Source organism: Diabrotica virgifera, chromosome 7 (genome assembly GCF_917563875.1).
Source record: "Diabrotica virgifera virgifera chromosome 7, PGI_DIABVI_V3a".
NCBI lineage: Eukaryota > Metazoa > Arthropoda > Insecta > Coleoptera > Chrysomelidae > Diabrotica > Diabrotica virgifera.
In genome coordinates this window covers 28,516,506-28,532,882 of record NC_065449.1, presented here as the reverse complement: position 1 = coordinate 28,532,882, position 16,377 = coordinate 28,516,506, and the positions used below count along the sequence as shown (strand labels likewise).

The 16,377-nt window shown below is 32.9% G+C and overlaps 1 protein-coding gene across 1 annotated transcript in view; it reads right to left on the bottom strand.

Annotated features, from left to right (window-relative positions):
- LOC114330606 (uncharacterized) overlaps positions 1 to 16,377 on the bottom strand; it is a 311,012-nt gene that overhangs the window by 16,557 nt on the left and 278,078 nt on the right. The window contains exon 2 of the mRNA XM_028280011.2: positions 15,257 to 15,462. Within this exon, the coding sequence (XP_028135812.1) occupies positions 15,257 to 15,462 (206 nt within the window). The remainder of the gene's footprint in view (positions 1 to 15,256; positions 15,463 to 16,377) is intronic.

Genomic DNA, 16,377 nt, shown 5'->3' with positions numbered 1-16,377 from the left:
ATTGGCATGCAACAATCATCTCTTCTATGTAAATAAGTCCAAAAATATAATATGAAAACTATTTAAAAAGGCAGTATAACCATTAACTAACTTTTTGTTTGTTGTTTCTCTTCCTACAAATTTTAAAACGCAACAAGCGTACATTATAACCAAACACAGTCCCACAGCTGTGCCACAGCTGCCATATTGGATAATTTTTGTCATGTCATTTGAACATCCAATCAGAACAAAGTTATAATGCGCATGCGCCCGGTCGCTAGGTTTTCCCATATAAAATTTCACCGTCATTACGCCCGTAAAGAAGTATAACTTCAAAAATGTTTCTACAAGTTTTTTCGTAGGATGCATAGTTTTCGAGATAAACGCGGTTGAACTTTCAAAAAATCGAAAAATTGCAATTTTTGAACCCGAATAACTTTTGATTAAAAAATAAAATGGCAATTCTGCTTACCGCATTTGATTTAAAGTTCAAGTCAAATTATATCGGTTTTGATTATCTGCATTGCTAAAAATTTATTTTTTTATTGTTAAACAAAACTATAAACATCTAGTGCGTGAGTGATGTTTTCAATGATTTCTCATTTAAAATCGAACGAGTAGGTAGAGTAGGTACAAGTGCAAGCGAGGCAATATCTACGTAGCATGCATTAAAACGCATGTATGTATTAGGCACGGGAAACAATATGTGTTTATAGCTTTGTTTAACAATAAAAAAATAAATTTTTAGCAATGCAAACAATCAAAACCGATATAATTTGACTTAAACTTTCAAATACGATAAGCAGAATTGCTATTTTATTTTTAAATCAAAAGTTATTCGGGTTCAAAAAGTGCAATTTTTCGATTTTTTAAAATTTCAACAGCGGTTATCTCGAAAACTATGCATCCTACGAAAAAACTTGTAGGAACATTTTTTGCTTAGAATGACCCAAAAAATACAAAAAAATGTTTTGTTTTGCGAGAAATCGCTGTTATGTAATTCCTCAAGTTCTTTGTCTATAACAATCTTATCGACATCCGGATCAACTGTTACCCAAAAAATTCGTGTTCTACGAGTCAAAATATATAAAAAAAACTTAGGTAAGTCCATCTGAATAAAGGAGGCCGTTGTACCCCCCCCCCCCCCCCCGGCGACAGGACTATATCTGGGAATAGATATAACCAGTTACGGAGATGTTGAAGAGGAAGTACGACAGCAAAGCTTAAAAGCAAGTAAAGCGGCGGGATCTTTTAATGACACAATCTGGAAGAACAAACACCTAAGACAAGACACAAAAGCAAGAATCTATAAAGCAGCGATTAGACCGATATTGACATACCACGGCGGAGACAAGACCTGACACATCTAAAACGAGACGACTACTAGAAACAGAAACAACAGAGATGAAAATACTTCGACGAATATCAGGGAAAAGTCTGTTGAATATGGAGAGAAGCGAAAACATAAGAAGATCATGCAATCTAAAAGACATAAATGGATGGATGACAAAACGGAAACAGGAGTGGAACGAACACATTATTAGAATGGCAGAGGATAGGATAGTACGAATAGCACGAGATAAGTCACCAAATGGACGAAGAAGTATTGGCAGACCAAGAAAAAGATGGTGCGATAATTTTTAAACAATTTAGGAGGCTAATATTGAAGAAGAAACAGGCCTTAAAGCCTACATAAAAAAAAGGAAGAGGAAGAAGAAGATTTGACTAGGTAGAAATAAAAAATTGAATGTTTATTAAATAGTAATAAATGGGGGAAAAGTACAAAAAATGGAGTTTCTCCTTTAAATTTTTTCGGCGTCTTAAACATGACTTTATATTCCGTCTAAAAAATCTCTATAATATGTATTACTGAAAGGTGTGGTAAATTTCGTTAACAGTAGTTATTGCTTTTGGGAAAGTGATTTCTGAGAAATCCCCCGGAGTAAACGTTAAAAAGCAGGGGGGACAAAATGCAGCCCCGCCTAAGCGAAATAGGGAAAAAATTAGCCTTAGGCTTAAGGGAAAGGCCAAACGGGCGATAATTTACGGCGCCGTAAGAGCAGTAAACTCATTGGTTGACTAACTCCTCCACCAATTGTAGATGAAATAGGAGTTAGTCAACCAATGCCTCGTCATGTTTACTGCTCTTACGGCGCCGTAAATTATCGCCCGTGTGGCCTTAGGCTACGGCTCCACGGGCGAGAAATTGACGCTAGCAGTAGCAGTAAAATGAACTTAAGGTTCCGCGGAACGGAATGGGAATAGCCGAACTGAACCGACTACGCACAAGTCCTGTAGTCGGTACAGTTCGGCTATTCCCATTCCGTTCCGCGGAACCTTAATTTCATTTTACTGCTACTGCTAGCGTCAATTTCTCGCCCGTGGAGCCGTAGCCTTAGCCAAAGGCTACGGCTCCACGGGCTGGAAATTGACGCTAGCAGTAGCCGCAAAACGAACTTAAGGTTCCACGGAACGGAATGGGAATAGCCGAACTGAACCGACTACGCACAAGTCCTGTAGTCGGTACAGTTCGGCTATTCCCATTCCGTTCCGCGGAACCTTAATTTCATTTTACTGCTACTGCTAGCGTCAATTTCTCGCCCGTGGAGCCGTAGCCTTAGCCAAAGGCTACGGCTCCACGGGCTGGAAATTGACGCTAGCAGTAGCCGCAAAACGAACTTAAGGTTCCACGGAACGGAATAGGAATAGCCGAACTGAACCGACTACGCACAAGTCCTGTAGTCGGTACAGTTCGGCTATTCCTATTCCGTTCTGCGGAACCTTAAGTTCGTTTTGCGGCTACTGCTAGCGTCAATTTCCAGCCCGTGGAGCCGTAGCATTATAGCCTTCAGCACTTACTGCCGCTTCATTTTACAGCGCTTACTGCTCTTACTACAATGCCTCTCCTTTTGTTCAAAATTATCTCAGCCATTTAATTTTGGGAACATTTTTTTCTACGGTGTACAGATTCTTGGTAAATCTATGTTATCCGTTTCCCCCCTGTGAGGTGAGAGCAGTGCCGCGCCAGCACGTGGTAGCGCCTGTGTGCAAAACATTTAATGGCGCCCAAAATTATTAATTATTTATTGTAACCAGTGGCGCACCAGGGGGTTTTGTTGGGGGTTAAACCCCCTCTACGGCATATGTAAAATATATAAATAATAGTAGGAAAATGTAACTTGTCTTTCACAAACAAAACAAAAAAATTTCGGTGCCCAAGCCAACACCCCCAGAAGAAAATACTAGGTGCTCTACTGATTATAACCAAACAAAAATAACTAGATATTCTCACACATTCAACAGGAAAATAAAGTATGATAAAATAATTAAAAATAAATCTTTGGAGTAACAACATAAAAAAACTAAAGATATAATATTTATATAAACATGAAATAACTATTTTATAAAAAATTAACTTTTCGCGCCTTCAGTTCGGAATATCTTTTTATAACATGGTGAATAGGTGGTATCAATTTTCATTTAAATACTGACTCTATAGAGATGATAGATAAATTTGACAATCGCTTTTTGCTAATGGTCGATCTTAAATAATTTTTTATAAGTTTCAATTTAGAAAAATATCGTTCAGCAGTAGCATCAGATATGGGCAGATTGAGCAAAATGCGAAGAGCTATTGTTAAATTTCGGCAAACTGCAGTAAATTCGTTTAAAACTATTAATTTTAAAATTTTACGAACATCATTATTTAATTCGTGTAACAAAGCCCGAAGTTGTATAATTTCTTCAAACAAATCGTCTCCAACTATATCTAGATGATCATTAAATCTCATTTTTTTTACAAATTTCTAAAAAGTTTTAATGGGGCTTTTCATAGATTGTCATTTGTTTCGAGCTTTTGCCATATTATGTTGTATAATATGTGTAGGTATAATAACACGGATTATACGATATATGACAGAAGCTCGAAACAAATGACTGTTGTGAAAAGCCCTATTGTGAGTGTTCTGAAATGTTGTTCAAATTATATAACAATTTTAAAGAATCAACATGACTTTCCAATGTGAAAAATATTTCATTTAGTGAAATTAATGCTTGGTCGAGAACACAATTAAAGAAATGAACTTTGTGTGAAATTTTAGGATCCAAAATCAGTTCGTCTTTATGTTCGTAATCGAATTGTCTGGTTTTATTCCGATGCCGTAGCTGTGGCTGGTTGAAAATTGAGCTCCATTTCCAGTTTCTATACAGTTTCATTTGCTGTGGTAATAACATTAAATTTGCTATCTGTCCGAAACCCGAGCAAGAATTGTTTTAACTCCTGTAAAGCATTTAAGGCCAGCTGCATATTTATTGTTTTTGCTTTTTAAAATTTTGGTAACGAAGTTAACTTTGATCAGAACTTCATACCATATATATGGACTGAGCATATGAATGTAAATGTTGACATTTTATCTTCTTAACATCTGACTTGATATTTTGAATCAAGATCAAATTTATCCGAATGTGTTATATCACATAAAGCATCATAAATTTCTGCCAAATTTTTGTACAATGGCTTTAAAGCATAAATTCCGCTGGACCGGTGGCTTGATGGCTGCATGTCTGTACCTACATGATTTTTTTGTTTATGCAGATTGAGTAAATCAATACGTAATGTGCTTACCTTTGAAGTTGGGTTATATAGGGTGGCAAGGTCGCTAAATGGGTAAGTGTTGTTTTGATCGGCGTAAAATTTTTGTAACAACTCTAGTGGCGCTCCTTAATTGCTGGCGCCTGTGTGCGCCGCACACATTGCACACGTGGACGGCTCGGCCCTGTGTGAGAGGGGTTTTTAGGTGGAAACCCAGGGGTAGGTGTGCCAAACTTTTTTTGTATCTTTTTGAGGTCCCAAAATTGACATTTTCAATAAAATTTGCTTGTTCGTATGATTTTTAGAGATGCAGTGACATTCTCGCCTGTGGCGACTAGAATACTTTAGTTTTTCTAATATTTTTTAAAAACATAATCTATCTAATGCCGCACCTTTAAAAACAAATTGTTTTATTTCATTAGATATTTATTGCATTTAAATTAAAAGTTTTTTTTATATAATTTGCAATTCTTATTGCGATCGTTGAATTTTCATGATTTTTTTCTCAACTAACTAACCACACAGTGTTTCGCAAACCCTTTCCTAAGTTGTAAACATTCCATCAGTGATTTTTGCATAATTACAGGGATTCTTCCCACCACGGACGTCCATATAAAACAAAATTGTGCAAATTAATTTATGTAAAACATCAACTGACGACGATGCGGGTAACGCATTCTGCCTACTTTTTTAGACACCGTTTGACTTTGACTGCTTTGATTAATGCATTCTAAAAATCTTCTGGGAAATAAATTGTGAAATAATCTAATTGAAAAGTACACAACTCTGTTCCTCTCTTGCGCTGAAAAGGAAGGAGGTCACCAAAAAAAGTTAAATTTACGGAACAAATCAAAAGCGGAATTAGAAGAAAATTTCACGATTTTATCTAACAATAAAATATGTAGTGAAAAACTTTGGTTTTCAATGCTCCCACAAAATTTGCGCCATCAGAACCGACCACCGGAGCACCTGGTGCCCAGGTTCACAGTTAAGACACGTCATCTGAGGACTTTCCTGAGTTTTCTGCACTAAATTGATGCAAACAGATTATTCGGGGGGTTTTTTTGAAAAAACCCCGGTGCATGCGATGCTTAAAAAACCTCTAAACCTTGTAATAACAGATATAACATGCCTTAGTAGTGACCTTGGGCACCAAGGCAGCCTTGGGCCGGGGGTCGGTTCTGATGGTGTATTCGTATTTAGCGACCCCAAAAACTGTCTAGCGTTTTAGTGTATTAGCGTTTTAGCGTATTTGCATGCATTTAGTGCAGAAAACCTTCGAAACTCCAGAAGATGACGTGTCTTCTTCGCCGGCATTGACCGTGAACCCCAGGTTCTCCGGGGCCGGTTGTGATGGCGTATTAGTGTAATAGACCAGGGCGCATCTGTAAAAATATTAGTACATTTGGACGTTGAGAGGTGACTCAAATATTTTTGCAGAAATTGCTTGAAAATAACTCAATAATATTTGAGTTATCCTCCCTCTCAAAAAGGTCCGGAACATTGTTTAAATAATCAAAATGTCAAAAAATGAAGGAAAAATTTGATTTTCCGCAAATCGCCAGGAAATTTTGACATTCCTGTCAAAATTTCTTGAAGAAAAAGTCAGGACTTCCTTACTGTAAGGAAATGTCATTTCCTTACTGTAAAGAAATGATATTTCCGTACAGTTGTTAGTGTTCTACATAAATGATAGAAAACACATTGCTATTAAAACCTTGTAAATTACCTTAATCATTAAATTTTCTTTATCTGGAGCTTCCTGGATAAATTTTTCAATTTCTTCCTTCGTTAAAATCTTAGATTTCTTTGCCCTATAACCTTGAGCTTGCCGTTTCAATAAAGAACGAAGTTTTGAGTATGTAGATATATCTACATTGTGTTTAAGTGCAAGGGTTGACTTCAGCATTGAATAATTGGCCCATAATGTTGAAGATTTCATCTTTAAACAAAGGTCTAGGAAGTATGCCATTACAACATTTTCTGAGAAAGAACTCGTATTTTTACTCATGCGATAATCCATAAAACGTCTGTATGCATTTTCGTACTTTTCTTTTGATTTCTTTGGCAATAATTCTAATGAAGCAGTATTCACTGCCTCAACCAGCTCTGGAGGAGTCCCAGGAATGGAAATTTCATCATCACTTATCATTTTACTTTCGAGAACACCAGCAATTAAATTTATAAGCGTCAAGTTTGACAATTCAACCTCAATACGTTTCCATAGTAACCCAAGTAATTTTATTAGGAATTTCAAAGCACCATTTATTTGGGAATAAAATTATCGCGTTTTTTTTAAATCAATCAATATCTGTCGAATTTTAAACGATTTGCGGAAAAATAGTATGTTTACCTCGTAGGAAAAGCCACATTCCTGGACTCTGTGTTGCTAAGTCTCGGCTTGCGCCTCGACTTAGCAATCTTCACAGTCGTCCAGGAATGTTAAGCTTTTCCTACCCGGTAAACAATGTACTATTTTTTCTTCGTTTTTTGATTATAACTTTAAAAGTATTCATTTCCGAGAAAAGTTGTACTGACATAAAAGTTGCGTAATTAAATTTCCTACAATATAGAATTGGTTAAAAATTTAAAAAATAGTCACCCTTTTTGCAAAATAGCAATAATTGCGAAAAAAAACATACAAAAACAAGTATTCGCATTTTACGTTTTTCAACCATTTATGCTACACTTAGGACCTTCATATTTCACCCAAAAAAACTCTATGATACAGTAAAACAATACTGTATATTTAATTAAGATCGTTTCAACAGATCGCAAAATAAAATCATTTTTTCAAAATGTTACAGGACTGAAAATAAAGCAGATAGAAAGTTGAAATTTTTTTTGCCCATAGAAGTGTACTGTAACTTTCATTTTCAATTTGCAAAATTAAAATCGATTAACTACCACGGCGTCAGGAATTTTTTTAAATAAACATTAATTATTGGTGCTACGCGCAGGATAGCGGATAGTTTGCTCTGATTGGGAATTCCAATAACCTTTGAAAATGATTGATACATTTTAATTTTTATTAAATTTCGATATAAATAAATAAATTTGTTTATTGCAAAATAAAAACACATACTTTATCTTTTGAAATAACACTTTTTTTAGCAAAAACTTTCTTTGTTCATATATTTTAACTTAGAAAATAAAAGTTTATTATTTTTAAACATACGCAATTGTTTAAACAATAGGTATTTCACAAACAATAATAAAATTAGTTTGATTTTTGTGGAATTAAAATATTAAAATACAACAAAATATAGAGTAAGAAAATAATATATTAGATAAAGATTGGAAGAAATTTTGGTGGAAATCAACTTGTGTGAATCGAACACCGTTGTCCTGCGCGTAGCACCAAAAATTAATGTTTATTTAAAAAAATTCCTGACGCCGTGGTAATTAATAGATTTTAATTTTGCTAATTGCAAATGAAAGGTAAAGTACACTTCTATAAGCAAAAAAAAATTCAACTTGCTATCTGCTTTATTTTCAGTCCTGCAACATTTTAAAAAAATGAATTTTTCTTGCGAAAGCTGGATTGCAAAATTTATTTTGCAAAATCTATGAAACCGATCTTAATAAAATTTACAGTGTTATTTTACTATATCATAAAGTTTTTATGGGTAAAATATGAAGGTCTTAAGTGTAGCGTAAATGGTTGAAAACCGTAAAATGCGAATATACTTGTTTTTGTATGGTTTTTTTCGCAATTATTGCTATTTTGCAACAAGCGTGACTATATTTTAAATTTTTAACCAATTCTGTATTGTAGGAAATTTAATTACGCAACTTTTATGTCAGTACAACTTTTCTCAGAAATGAATAGTTTTAAAGTTATAATCAAAAAACCAATAAAAAAAATCGAAATTTTCCTTCATATTTTGACATTTTGATTATTTAAACAATGTTCCGGACCATTTTGAGTGGGAGGATAACTCAAATATTATTATTTGAGTTATTTTCAAGCAATTTCTGCTAAAAAATTTGAGTCACCTCTCAACGTCCATCTCAAAACAGATGCGCCCTGGACTATAAAACAACACCGAAAACGGCAAAACCCTCCTTGTAATCTGTTTGCATGAATTTGTTGCCGAAATCTCTTGGAACTCCAGAAGACGAAGTGACCCTACTGACCCTAGATATCAGATGCTCCGGGTGTCGGTTCTGATGCCGTATTCGTTTTCAGCAACCCCAAAAACCCCTGAGTAATCTTTTTGCATCAATTTAAGGCCGAAAACTCTCGAAACTTCAGAAGATGACTTGTCTTAGCCGTGACACTGGGCACCAAGTGCTCCGGGGGGTCTGTTCTGAATGTTCTGATGGCGTAGTCGTATTCAGCGACCCCAAAAAAAACCCCGAATAACAAAATATGGCCCTTAATATGCTTATTTTGAATAGCCACCAGAAAGCAGTTTCAGAACCTCTTCACACCATATTTATTTTATAAAAATCATAAAAAAATGTTTTGATCTTGTAAGTATTTATTTATAAATATGTAAGTAGTTAAAATCTTCTAATCTAATATACAGTGAGCACGTAAATGTTGGAATAAATTAATTTTCTCGAGAATGGACAATTTTCGGAAAAATCCCGAAACAGGTCAATTTTTATTTTTAAATTACGACTTTTTGGCATACATATCATACTAGTGACGTCATCCATCTGGACGTGATGACGTCATCGGTGATTTTTTTAAATGGGAATAGGGGTCGTGTGATAGCTCATTTGAAAGGTAATTTAATTCTCTATTCAGTAATATAAACATTTACATAATTATTTATACAGGGTGTCCAAGAAAACATTTTTTAATTTAATTTATTGACATAAAAAGAAGAATGCATGTAATTTATTTAATCCGAAATACATTTTACTGCTCTCATAAAACAGAAAAAAATGTTTATTTAAAAATATTCATTGCTTTTCGCTTAAACTAAATGTTCAAACTGTCCAGAGGAAGGTGGGTGGCAGCTTTGATATTGAATTTAAGCAAAAAACAATATTTATTTGTCAAATAAACATTATTTCCTGTTTTCTGATAGCAGTAAAATGTATTGTGAGTTAAATAAATTAAAAAAAATTTTTTTGGTCACTCTGTATAAATAAATATGTTAATGTTTAAAAACATGAAGAGAAGTATCCATTCTGTTAATGTTTATATTACTGAATAGAAAATTAAATTACCTTCCAAATGAGCTATCACACGACCCCTATTCTCATTTAAAATTTTTTAAGATGACGTCCTCACGCCCAGATGAGGTACTTCACTAGTATGATACATATGCCAAAAAGTCGCAATTTAAAAATAAAAATTGGCCTGTTTTGGGATTTTTTTCCAAAATCGTCCATTCTCGAGAAAATTAATTTATTCCAACCTTTACGTGCTCACTGTATAATAGATAATATGTATGCGTATGCGGAACAAAGCCCTGCCCTGGTTTACATGATATTAAAAGTAGATGACCTTAAATATTAAACCATCTTCAGGATTATTACATACTTGTGCAAGTTCCTTTGGTTAATATTTTTATGATTAACTACTGCACGACATTTGAGCTGGATTTCGAGGCTTACACAACCACAAGCTAGATTGGTTAATCATATAGGGATTATATTACTTGTTAGCTACTGATAGTCTTTTAGTACCGAGATAAGAGAATAACTCTAGACTCTAGAATGAATGTTTTATATTAAAGATATTTATAATTACATACCTAATAATAACTGAAATTGGAGTTTAATTTAAAAATCTTATTTTATTGCTACAAAAAATATCCTTTGACTACAAGTGCCTTAAATATACCTTCATTTTATTGGGAAATAAGCCACAATTTAAATTAAAATTGAAATTTATTGTCGATTCGACTTTCACTTCGAAAGTCCTTATCTAAATACAAAATATTTAAATCTAGATATAAAAATTTGTATTTAGATAACAACTTCCGAAGTCGAAACGTCAATAAATTTAATTTTTAACTTAAATTGCGGCTTATTTCCCAATAAAATAGTAAATTGCATAAGATGCCACAAAAACAGCTTCAGAACAATACTGAAATGTAACATAAGTGCATCACAAAGACAATATTAAAAACGTTGACTAGGAAAAAATAGTAAAAACACATGTTATTATAGTAGTGTAAAACAGGCTTTTCAACATAAATAGCAAAAAAATTAAGAAACAAGGATTCAAGAAAACTGGAATTTGAGAAAACAATAATTTTTCCAAAAAAGATAAAACGTATTAGCCCGATCAAAGAACAATTTGACCCCAAAAAAAATACAGGAAGGATGAACATTTGGGAATAGGTAGTTGAAATTGTCTATTATTGTCTGTAAACTTTTTCTTATATTATAAGAAAAAGTTTACAATTCTACATCCCCTCCATTTTACAAAAATGGAGGGGAATACCCCCTCTCGAAGATGAAAAAATACATTCAAAATAAGACCGGAATTGGATAAAATGACTATTTCTAAACAACTTTTCTTCTATAGAGTTTTTTCACTAAGTCAATACTTTTTGAGTTATTTGCGAGTGAATAGTTCATGTTTAACAAAATAAAACATGTTTTTGGACGGTTTTTTGGAGATAACTCAAAAGTAAGTATTTTAGCGAAAAAAATATTCTTAGCAAAAATAAGCCCATCAAAAATTGAAAAAAATGGTGTATACATGAGGTCAGTAGACCCAGTAGAAGCAGAGTTGCAGCTAATAAAAGGTAGGTTCTTCTTCGTCAAATTCCAAATCGAATATTTCAATGTGAAATAACCCAAAAACGGAGCACTTTTAGGGGAAAATTCATTTAAACTTTTTTAAAGTGTTTAAAAAAAGGTTTATTTTTGTTAAAAAAAAAACTTGTAATATTAAAAGTAAGTGAATTACGCTCCAAATATTGTTGGTCCCTTTTATTTTTTTGTAAAAAAATCGCGAAAATCACCCCCTAATTAGCATCACATATACGTTTTAACATTACCACTTCACAAGTTACTTTGTCTATGTATTATTTATATGATCTGTAAGTTTCATCGGTTCAAAGTGCTTCGTATTGAAAAAGCTGTAGTTAAAATGGCTTGAACGAGTAACTAATCACGATTTTAGGCAAATTTTGAACAGCCATAAGCATAACCAATTTTTGTCTAACAAGAAAAAAAATCAAAAATATTCAGAAAAACAAAACGTACATTTTTTTACTCTTTGAGATTTTTGGTATTCCTAATTGTTTTTAAGTTAATTCCATAAACAATTACGGTTTTTTTCAAAATTACAAAAAAATGTTTTATTTTAAACCCAATTTTTTTTTAAAACTGAGCACTTTGAACCAATGAAACTTATAGATAATACAGGGTGAGTCATGAGGAACTGTACATACTCCTACCTCGTATAGAGGCTCCTATGGGGAATAACAAATTACCATTAAAAAGTGTCTGCTCCCCTTGTTTAATAATATACAGGGCGAGTTTCGCATTTTGACAGAAATTTATATTCGTCATAATTTTTGAACGGTCAGATCGATGTGTCTCTTATTTTGGTTAATCGTTACACTATTGCCACCTAATCAACTGATTTATTCAAACTAGAAAAAAAATCAGGTCCGGCTTTAAAAAATTAGTTCGTTTGGGTCTTAGAAAAACTTTCACCCTGTATAAGCTTTTTGAGAACTCTAATATTAATTTTACAAATTAGACAAATAGGCAATTAAAATGACATATTTACTTTTTTCCCCACACGACTACTTAATTTTTTATAAAAAAATCAAATTTGACTATAAATTAAAAATTTGGTAAAGTGAACCATAGATTTAAAAAAAATTAACTTTTATTAAAAAAATTAATTTGTTTAAACAAATATTTGATTTACGTTACCACCCAATCAACTGATTTATTCAAACTAGAAAAAAATCAGGTCCGGCTTTAAAAAATTAGTTCGTTTGGGTCTTAAAAAAAATTTCACCCTGTATAAGCTTTTTGAAAACTCTAATATGAATTTTACAAATTAGACAAATAGGCAATTAAAATGGCATATTTATTTTTTCCCCACACGATTACTTAATTTTTTATTAAAAAATCAAATTTGTGAAAATCGCAATTTTACCATAAAAATAAAAAAATTAAACAAAGTTTTTCTTAAAATTAAAAGTTTCACCATTTTTTTTTCTATAACACGTCTAGATCTAAAACTCCCCATAACACTTCTCTTTGGACTCTATAGTTTAGCATAGACGTGATCAAATAGATAAATTTTAAATTTTTTCACTTAATTTTTGCGATTTAACTTTGCCATTCACGAAGCTGCACCTTTTATTTTAAAAAATTCATAACTTTTACGAGAAGAAGACTGAAAGTCTACAACAATTGTCATAGCCTTCACACGGGTAAGAGATGTGTGCTGTAAAAATTTCAGAAAAAAAAAATTAATGGAACTTTGTAGCGAGTTAAACCGTGATTTCATCTTTTTTTTGTTCATTTTTAGGTTAAAATTCCGATTTTGATAAATTTGATTTTTTAATAAAAAATTAAGTAATCGTGTGGGGAAAAATAAATACGCCATTTTAATTGCCTATTTGTCTAATTTGTAAAATTTATATTAGAGTTTTCAAAAAGCTTATACAGGGTGAAATTTTTTCTAAGACCAAAACGAAATAATTTTTTAAATCCGGGCCCGATTTTTGTCTAGTTTGAATAAATCAGTTGACTGGGTGGTAAGATAAATTAAATAATTGTTCAAAAAAAATTTATTTTTGTAATAAAAGTAATTTTTTTTTAAATCTATGGTTCACTTTACCAAACTTTTAATTATTATTCATAGTCAAATTTGATTTTTTTATAAAAAATTAAGTAATCACGTGGGGAAAAAATAAATATGTCATTTTAATTGCCTATTTGTCTAATTTGTAAAATTCACATTAGGGTTTTCAAAAAGCGTATATAGGGTGAAATTTTTTCTAAGACCCAAACGAACTATTTTTTTAAAGCCGGACCTGATTTTTTTCTAGTTTGAATAAATCAGTTGATTGGGTGGTAACATAAATCAAATATTTGTTAAAAAAAATTTATTTTTGTAATAAAAGTTAATTTTTTTAAATCTATGGTTTACTTTACCAAACTTTTAATTCATAGTCAAATTTGATTTTTTTATAAAAAATTAAGTAATCGTGTGGGGAAAAAATAAATAAGCCATTTTAATTGCCTATTTGTCTAATTTGTAAAATTCATATTAGAGTTTTCAAAAAGCGTATACAGGGTGAAACTTTTTCTAAGACCCAAACGAACTAATTTTTTAAAGCCGGGTCTGATTTTTTTCTAGTTTGAATAAATCAGTTGATTAGGTGGTAATAGTGTAACGATTGACCAAAATAAGAGACACATCGATCTGATCGTTCAAAAATTATGACGAATATAAATTTCTGTCAAAATGCGAAACTCGCCCTGTATATTATTAAACAAGGGGAGCAGACACTTTTTAATGGTCATTTGTTATTTCCCATAGGAGCCTCTATACGAGGTAGGAGCATGTACAGTTCCTCATGACTCACCCTGTATAAACAATACATATGTAAAGTAACTTGTACAGCGGTAACGATTAATTTTATTTGAGAAGCTAATTAAGGGGTGATTTTCGCTATTTTTTTACCAAAAAATGACCAACAATATTTTGAGCGTTACTCACTTACTTTTAATGTTAGAAGTTTTTTTAAAAACAAAAATAAACCTTTTTTAAACACTTTAAAAAAGTTGTAATGAATTTTCCCCGAAAAGTGCTCCGGTGTTTAGTTATTTCACATTGAAATATTCGATTTGGAATTTGACGAAGAAGAACTTACATTTCATTAGCTGCAACTCTGCTTCTACTGAGTATGCAGACCTCACGCATACACCATTTTTTTCAATTTTTTATAAGCTATATTTTTACTAGGAATATTTTTTTCGCTAAAATACTTACTTTTTGAGTTATCTCCGAAAAACCGTCCAAAAACATTTTTTTGTTGGTTAAAAATGAACACTTTCACTCGCTAATAACTCGAAAAGTATTGACTTTTTCAACTACCTATTGCCAAATTTTCATACTTCCTTTATTTTTTTGAAGGTTTTCGTAAAATTTTGCGTTCCCTGATCGGGCTATATGGTTATAACAGCAAATCTACTACGATGTAAATTGAAGTCAGATAATAATATTATGAACTAGTGATAAAGTTCAAATATCTAGGCATAACACAATTCAACCACGGAAAGCTCGAAACAGAAGTGGAAGATCAACTGAATAGAACAAACAAGGCGTCAGGATGCATGAATAAAACAATATTATGTATAAATAAAAATATTGAGAAAGAAATGAAAGGTATAATTTACAAAACAGTCATCAGACCAATAATCGCATACACGGCAGAAACACAACCCGACACAGAGATAACAAAAAGAATGCTAGAAACAAAAGAGATGAAACCCCTTAGAAAAAATCGAGGGTAAGACACTATGGGACAGAGTTAGATGTACAGATATACGACGGAGATGCAAACTGAAGAAAATCAAAGACAGAGAGAAGAATCAAAGAAAGAGAAGAGTAGAATGAAACGATCATAAAAGCAGAATGATAACAAATATATTAGTAAAGACGACGAGAGATGATCAGTAAGCCACAAAAATTATCTTATTTTCTTAAAATAAAGTAACTAATCTTTTTTTCCTTACCTGTAGAGTTAAGACTTTAGTCTGGCCTTTGCACAGCGAAAGGCTGTTGGGTAGAGGACCAGCTTGTAGACTGAGATGTCGTAGTGGTAATCTTAAGGATAATGGTCCTTGGGCACATGACGACGATACCAACAACTGACCACATCTGACTGACACCTTCCTCGGCCACCAGTTTCTATCGTTTCCAAACTTCAAAAGTAAATCGCCTGAAACAAAAGCCATATTTAAAATTCGAACGTTATTAAAAAATAATTGAGCTTTTAAAAGTTAAGATTGTCCCATAATATTGATTTAAAAGAACTTTGGAATGAAACCAATGTATACTCGAGAAATTATTTACACGTTATCATCATCAATGGTGCTGGAGCCCTATAGTAGACTCTCCACCTTCCCAAGTATATTTTGCCAGTCAGCTCTATACATTGCCAACCGTTGCCAGTTTGCTGCATCTGTTTTTCTAGCACCTTCGCCTACCCCATCCTCCCCTTTAAATTTTGTCCTACCTCTCCGTGTACCTCCCACCGGCTGTGACATAAGGATCCGTCTAGCAGGTTTGTTCTTATGATGAAAAACATGTTAGCTTTTTAACTGATGTTAGCAACCCTTTTAACTGATATCTTATCGTTTTGTTTTCAACAACAAACAATAAAACCTTTTTTGACCTAGGATGGGACCCCACTATTTAACATAAATAAACAAACAATATTGTATTTGTTTTGTTCAGTTCAATGTATAATAAAATGTAAATAGAAATAGAGAAAACACTGCTTATGGGATTTATTCTTTTCGATAGGGCTACCTTCTTTAAAATCAGAAACAAATAATTCAAAGGTGACGTCCCACGCTTTTCCTTTGAATGCCCTATAAATATGCCCTCGTGTTCTTGTATCACATATATCCGGTCTGTTTTGCACTTTAATCAAAAACCGTTCCGAATCGAAATTCATTTTAGGTACTCACCCTATAAATTCTCGTAAACATCTGCGGCAGCTACAAAAGTGGTCCGTCTGAATGGCGTTTGCCACTAGTGGACGCCACTAGCAGTGAGGCTCGGCGACTGTAGCTGGCCACAGTCGCTCGTCTGGGGCGCGACGTCCACTTCACATAAGAACGCACGGTAA